The sequence below is a fragment of the Camellia sinensis genome, chromosome 11 (assembly GCF_055761805.1).
Source record: "Camellia sinensis isolate YWXY chromosome 11, ASM5576180v1, whole genome shotgun sequence".
NCBI lineage: Eukaryota > Viridiplantae > Streptophyta > Magnoliopsida > Ericales > Theaceae > Camellia > Camellia sinensis.
Window position 1 is genome coordinate 154,013,647 of NC_138971.1, and position 7,013 is coordinate 154,020,659.

The 7,013-nt window shown below is 34.9% G+C and overlaps 1 protein-coding gene across 1 annotated transcript; it reads left to right on the forward strand.

The window, feature by feature from the left end:
- Positions 1-1,184: 1,184 nt before the first annotated feature.
- Positions 1,185-4,066, forward strand: LOC114308510 (glycine cleavage system H protein, mitochondrial). Its single transcript, XM_028254120.2, has 4 exons — positions 1,185-1,446; positions 1,550-1,638; positions 2,422-2,592; positions 3,825-4,066. Exons 1-4 carry the CDS (start codon positions 1,338-1,340, stop codon positions 3,951-3,953), a joined length of 498 nt encoding a protein of 165 aa, XP_028109921.2. The 5' UTR covers positions 1,185-1,337; the 3' UTR covers positions 3,954-4,066.
- Positions 4,067-7,013: the final 2,947 nt, after the last annotated feature.

The window sequence follows — 7,013 nt, forward strand, 5'->3', positions numbered from 1 at the left end:
AAATATGACATTTTATATTATTAATTTATTTAGAAATTATTTGGTATCGCGGTAAATAAGGACATTTTTTTATTTTTTTAATCACATCATTTTTTTAATTTTTTATATATATATATTTTTTTATAAAAAATTAAAAAATATTCTTATTTAAATTATTCCAAACAGCATTTCAGCGTTTCAACTTAAACCCAGCTCATTTGTAAACAAGGACAATGTCGACACGGTTGTGGATTCTAAACTGAACCGGGGTGTCCAAGATCTGGGCTCTTTGGTTTAACATTGCTGGGCCTTAAGCGGTCTATTATTATTCAGTGTTCTAGTATATGTAAGTCCTTGTTATAGGCCCACTTAAAAAGAAAAAAAAATCACATTTAAAATTAAAATAAGGAGAAAAAAATAAAAATAAAAATTCGTGCCATTGAGATGAGGACTCAAGCTCAAGTCAATAAACTTTACCCGCATTAAAAAAAAAGAAGAGAAAATTATATAAAAAAAATTCATAGTTTGACACTTAACAAAATAAATATTTAATTTTAAATTTTGTCAATTTAAATCTTAAATTTTTGATTTTTTTTAATCTAAATCATTTATATGTTTTTGTTAAGTAAAATTAATAGAAAAATAAATATTTTAATCATTAAACTCAATAAAAAAATGATATTTTAAATATTTTATGTATGTCTATTGAGTTTTATAATTAAAATGCTAATTTTTTTTTATCAATTTTACTTGACAAAGATAGCTTAATGGTTTAAATTGAAAACAAATTAAAAGATTAAGATTTAGATTGACAAAATTAAAAACTCGAAATTTATGTTGTTAAAAGACTTTTAAACTTTGAGATTTATTTTGTAATTGTTAAAAAAAAAGGGCAACAAACTCAATCTTAAGTTTGAAGCAGTTAAAATGTGATAAAATTATTTTTATTTTTTCTTCCACTATCTCACTATTTCATTCTTCGCTTTAAAATATTAATTTAAGTAATACTTAAATTAAATTTAATTCACATATTTTAAATTTATAATAATCTATTAAATAGTTTTATTTCTAAATACATATATCACATGTTATTCAAATAATGTGGACTAAAAATGTTGCATTTTCCATGACTTCATATAAGGATAACAAAGAATTAACACATGATAACAAGATAAATGCATACATAAATGTACTACTATGGGCTTGGGAGTGAGGGTCCTAAACTCCTAGGATGAGGCTTTCATTGACCACCATTCATCCAAGATAAAACCAACAAAATATATGGAGCCTCCCCTTCCTCTTTGAGCAAACAACAGAGAGAGAAGAAAGTAAAATTAAAGGAGATACTAGTACTAACTATGGCACTGAGAATGTGGGCTTCTTCCACAGCTAATGCACTTAGACTCTCTTCTGCTTCCAAATCTCATCTCTCTCCTGCCTTCTCTCTCTCTAGATGCTTCTCTACTGGTACTCTCTCTCTCTCTCTCTCTCTCTTCATATTTTCTGGGTTTTTCTTTTTCTTTTTCTTTTTTTCTTTATATATATACGAAATTGTGTGAATTTTTTGCAGTTCTAGAGGGGTTGAAGTATGCAACTTCACATGAATGGGTGAAGGTTGAAGGCCCTGTGGCTACTATTGGCATCACTGACCATGCTCAGGTTACTTCTTTTATCTTTCCTACTCCCATTTTCAATTTTTTATTATTGTAATTTTATTTCTTAAAGCAATTCAGTACCTTTATTGCACACTGCCATGACTGTTACAATGTTCATTGGAATACTGAGCCAATTGGGGTGTAGCTTCATTGGTAAACAAAGCCCCTAAATTAACCATTCATGTGAATATGCGTACTTCCAACCCAAATCTCTATGGATTAGTGATAAAATACTTTCTAAAGTGTTTAGTATAATGAAGTGTTAAATGAAATTATGTTGGAATCACAAACTAGATCGCTATTTTTATGACGTTTGGTAATTTTATCTTTTTTGGGTTAGTAAATGATTTTTTGGCTAATTTCAAACTTGCCAACTCAATTTTTAAAATTTGGGTTGGGTCATGTTGACTAGTGCTCACATATATTTAGTGCTCCATCTCAGATGTACCGCCTAATTTCCGGGCACAAGCATGTGAGTTGATAAAGTTCATTTTTGTGACTCAACATACCACTTGTGTAAGATTGTGGGATTCAAGAATTTTTATTTTTATTTTTGTTGTTGACCAATAATAACTCGACTTAGACAATTTTTTGGACGCGTACCTTGAGACTAGATGAGAGTTGAACCTTAGGCCTCTTAAACAAGGAACCTCAGCAACTAACCATCCAAACTAGCCCTGTTTAATGGTTATCAGTTTATGTGAATTGTGTTTTTCATTTTGTCTTAGATCTCAAATTGTTTCATTCAAATTTTACATTTTATTTATTTATTTTATTTTCTTAACAGGGCCATCTTGGAGAAGTGGTGTTTGTGGAGGTGCCAGATGCTGGTGGCTCCGTCACACAGGGCAGTAGCTTCGGCGCGGTGGAAAGTGTAAAAGCCACAAGTGATGTTAATTCCCCAATTTCTGGCCAGGTCGTCGAGGTTAACACAAAGCTCTCTGAATCCCCTGGTTTGGTAATTCTACTCTCCTTTTTCCCAATTATTTTTTCCCTCTACATAGGGGTGTAATTGTGGCCCGGGCCGGGCTGGGCTCATGTTGGGCCTTGCGGGCTTCCACAAAAAATCGGGGTTGTCTAAGGGCCAGAAAATTAGGCCCACGTCTAGGGGTATTTGGGCTTTGGACAGGCCACTGGGTTAGGCCATTGGGCCTGGACTTGGGCTCGGGCTTTGAGCGGGCTTGGACGGGCTTAAACAATTTTTTAAATATTTTTTTTATATTTTTTCCATTCAAATTTTAATCAATGTGTTTGGTTTGAGTTTTTTGAAAAAAATTAAGTTTTTTTATTTTCGTGATTTTTTGTTTTTAGTGAATATTTTTAAAATTTTAAACATTTTTTTATATTTTTTTAGATGCACTTTACTTAGATATATCTAAAAAGTAAAAAATTTATGAAAAAATATTTTAAAAAATTAATAAATACATAAAAATACAAAAAATGCATTGAATTCTCATTTTTTTTTGTATTTTTAGTATTTAGTGAATTTTTAAAAGATTTTTTTTCACAAATTTTTTAATTTTTTAGATATATTTATGTTAGGTATGTCTAAAAAGTAAAAAGAATTTCTTAAAATATTAAAAAATTCAGTAAAAATAAAAATAAAATAAAAAACAAGAAAGTAGAATTTTTTGAAAAGTGTTTTTAGAAAAATGGAACCAAGCAAAGTGATTATTTTCCATTAAAAATAACACTGGCCTCGGGCAGGCCGGACTTTTGAGTAGGCCTTGAGCGGGCCGATGAGCCGAGCTGGGCTTCAAAACAATGGTCCATGCTGAGACCCAAGGCCTCGGGCTGGGTTTGGGCTCGGGCTTAAATGAGCCGGGCCCACCTGGGCCGCCCACATGCCACGGGCCATTTTTACACTCCTACCTCTACGTGTCTTCTTTAGTCAATTCAAACTACAGTGCAACTCGGACAGATTCGATTGAGTTGAGAGAGGTTGCCTAGCCAAGTCTAAGTTGCACTAAGAGCCGTCCAAACTCCCAACTTGCAACTCAAATTTGTTTTCCTAAGCTCAATTTGAGAAGTTGTATCGGCTAAGCCTAAGTTATTCTTAGAGTTATCCAAGCCGGACTTACAACTCAAACTTATCTGCCCAAGCCCAATCTCAACAGAATCTAATATATTTGTGTTATTGATGTTAAAATTATTGGTTCCTAACATGGGTCACATTTTGTAATTATGAAGATCAATGGAAGCCCATATGAAGAAGGATGGATGATCAAAGTGAAGCCAAGCAACCCATCAGAGTTAGAATCCTTGATGGGTCCAAAAGAGTACACCAAATTCTGTCAAGAAGAAGATGCTGCCCATTAGCATTTGATTATTGTGCTCGTCTCTTTCTCTTGCATTCCTCTTTGGACTCGGATATTACAGAATTGCAACATTTCTACTCTTTAAAATTAAATTTTCTTCTATATTTTCTTTTACTTTTTCACTTCTTCTTCTTATTCATGTGATTAAGTTCTTCTGCTCCTCCTTTCACTTTTCATGTGATTTACATTTAGAATTTATACTTTTCCAAGTAATTTTTGCATATGGATAAGGTACTATTAATGTGGTATCTTTCGTTTTTGTAATTGCCTTAAACAATGACATCCATTATATTTATGATGGTGTTTGAGAGATAATATGAGATAATAGTTAAGGAGGGTACCATAAGTCTAAGGATTTAAAATAATGAAGGAATTATAACAAATTATAATTCATAGGGGATTGACCAGTAAATCCTATTTTGTGGACTTGTAATCCATAAGGTCCTGAATGTTTTCTTGGTGACTGGGTGGTCCCTTAATTTGTTTGTTGACAATTTTGCCACTGCTAGTAGTATTGATTGACATTTGGTGTGAGTTTGTATGGGAGGAGGTGAATGGGTGTTTGTGTGTCACGTTGATCAAAAAAGTACACTAATACTTTTTTTAATTTAGTAAATGTGTAACACTCACAACATGAGACGTGGGTTGTGACGTGAACACAAGTAATTGGACACAATTTTTTTTTTTTTTTTGTCCCTGGGCATTCCTTCCAAGTACTTGTTCGTCAAATGGCTCCCCAAAGCTTCCATCACAGCCCGGCACACAAAATTCTCTGAAGCTATCAATTCAATCCCTTTGAATTGCCTCTGCTTTTCCTTCTCCATAATCCAAAAAACATCCGGGTTTGCAACGCAGAGCGGCTGATTCCTCCAAGCCTGCACTACACTTCGTCGCGATTCGAGACCGTAAGGTTCGAACCACTCGATCGAAACCCGTTTCGAAGACGAAGAACACGATGCCACTGATTCTCCATCCCTCCTCCTCTTCAGAAACATTGAATGCCCCAGAATTCAAAACTCCTCATCATCCCCACTCTCTCCCTCCTCAATCTCGTTCTCATGGTTTTGATGCTGATCCATCAACTGCAGCGGAAACGACGGCACATGATGAGAGGGGTCGCAGACGTGAACCTTACCATTTGTTGGGTTCACGCAGAATCCGATCGCCTGTTCCGGCGAATTCACACAGTCCGCCATTGTTGTGACAGTCCGCCATTGTTGCTTCTAGCGTGAACATCGTCAAGTCGGTGTACCACGTCGGCAAAGTCGATCTGCCGGATTCCTGCCCACTTACCAACAACACAATCGTAATCGTCACCTACGTCACCCATATAAAAAACACCAAATCTCACAGATTCACACAATCCGCCATTGTTGTGACAGTCCACAATTGTTGCTTCTAGCGTGAACATCGTCAAGTCGGTGTACCACGTCGGCGAAATCGATCTGCCGGATTCCTTCCAAACATTGTTCATGTTGATCTGTAAAATTGATTATGGTTTGTGTGTGGATATGGTTATCAGTGTGTGTGTGACTGTGTGTGAACACAACAATGTGTGTGTGAGTGTAACGAGATGGAGTAAGGATGTGATCCCTAAAATTGTGTAACCCATATAAAGGAAAGGGTACAAACGTCCACAACAATATAATTCAAATCAAACCAGGACCTGGCGATTATCACGTTATCACTGATGGGATCTACCAGTGCAAATGTAAATTGGTGGGACTAAATGGTGTTACTGATTCAGTTATGGGATTTTTCGATAATTTCCTCTAATTCATATTACTTAAAAATTAAGAATTGTTGCTTTCAAGTCATCCAGTCAAATGACCCTTCTCACAAGGAGTAGGGTCCTCCAACAAATCCCACATTATGTGAAATTTAAATATTAAATTTTGAACAAATTATATTTAAGTTACAATTGAAATGTATCATCGTCATCTCACTATCGTCACTACCATGACTACTATCATCACATTACTACCGTCATTATCTTGATTCCATGATCATCGTTCTCACACCACAACCACAATTCAAAAAACTCCATCACCTTAATCATAAGGTAAAATTATTTCACTTTTTTAATCTCAAAGATATGTGCACAGAATTGGTTCACAAAAAAATACTCAAAAAAAGAATGAATGATGCAAATTCAACCTGTGTGAGTGAATTTCCGACCACACTGCCAACTCAGTATTCAGCTGGAGAGCACTGGCAGAATAGATGGCGCCTGAATGACCTGCAACAGAAAGAGAAGATTCCGGTGGTGGTTTGTCTATCCGGGGGCACTCCGACGATCAAGTTAGTAAAGTATCTCTCAAAGATAATCAATAGTGCTTAACTCATTATTCAGAATATAAATTGCGTACCTTAGACCCATGGGGGTGCCTCTCTTTTATAGTTAACTCAATCCTAGTCCCAATAGAAGCCTTGTTTCAATGGACTTTTAGCTCAGTACTTATCATGGACTCTTCAATAGATAAAGATAAACTCCCTAAGAGCTTTATCCTTATCCAAGCTGAAGTCCTTCCTCATTCTAGAACTCTTGTCCCTTGTTCGCTTATCCCGGATTTCGATATCTTCGGAAATAATCTCAGCCTAACCGAGATCACCTCGGCGTCGTGACCAGAACACGTGGCATCTCGACTGACACGTCGGCGTCACCTTGGCCACGTGTTGGTATTCAGAAAATATATCCCCTCACAACCCATGTATTATAGGACTCATATCTAGAATAAATCTTAATCACACAATAAATATTCTTGATATTTTTTGTATACCAATTATTTGTATTGCATCATTGCTCTTTTATGCTGTATTTAGTTTATGAACTTGGATAAATTTTAAAAAAATGAACATGAAAGTGTGTTAAAAGTATGTGAATACTTTTCTTTTTTTCTTTTTAAATCTCTCATAAAATTCATAAACCAAACACTGTCTTAATCCACATGTGATGGCAGATGTGATTTCTTGTTCTTACTCAATTTTTGCAATTGTATTTGTTTATTTATTTTTTTGGGGTCATTAATGCATTAAGTTACTTCCATACATTATTCGATAA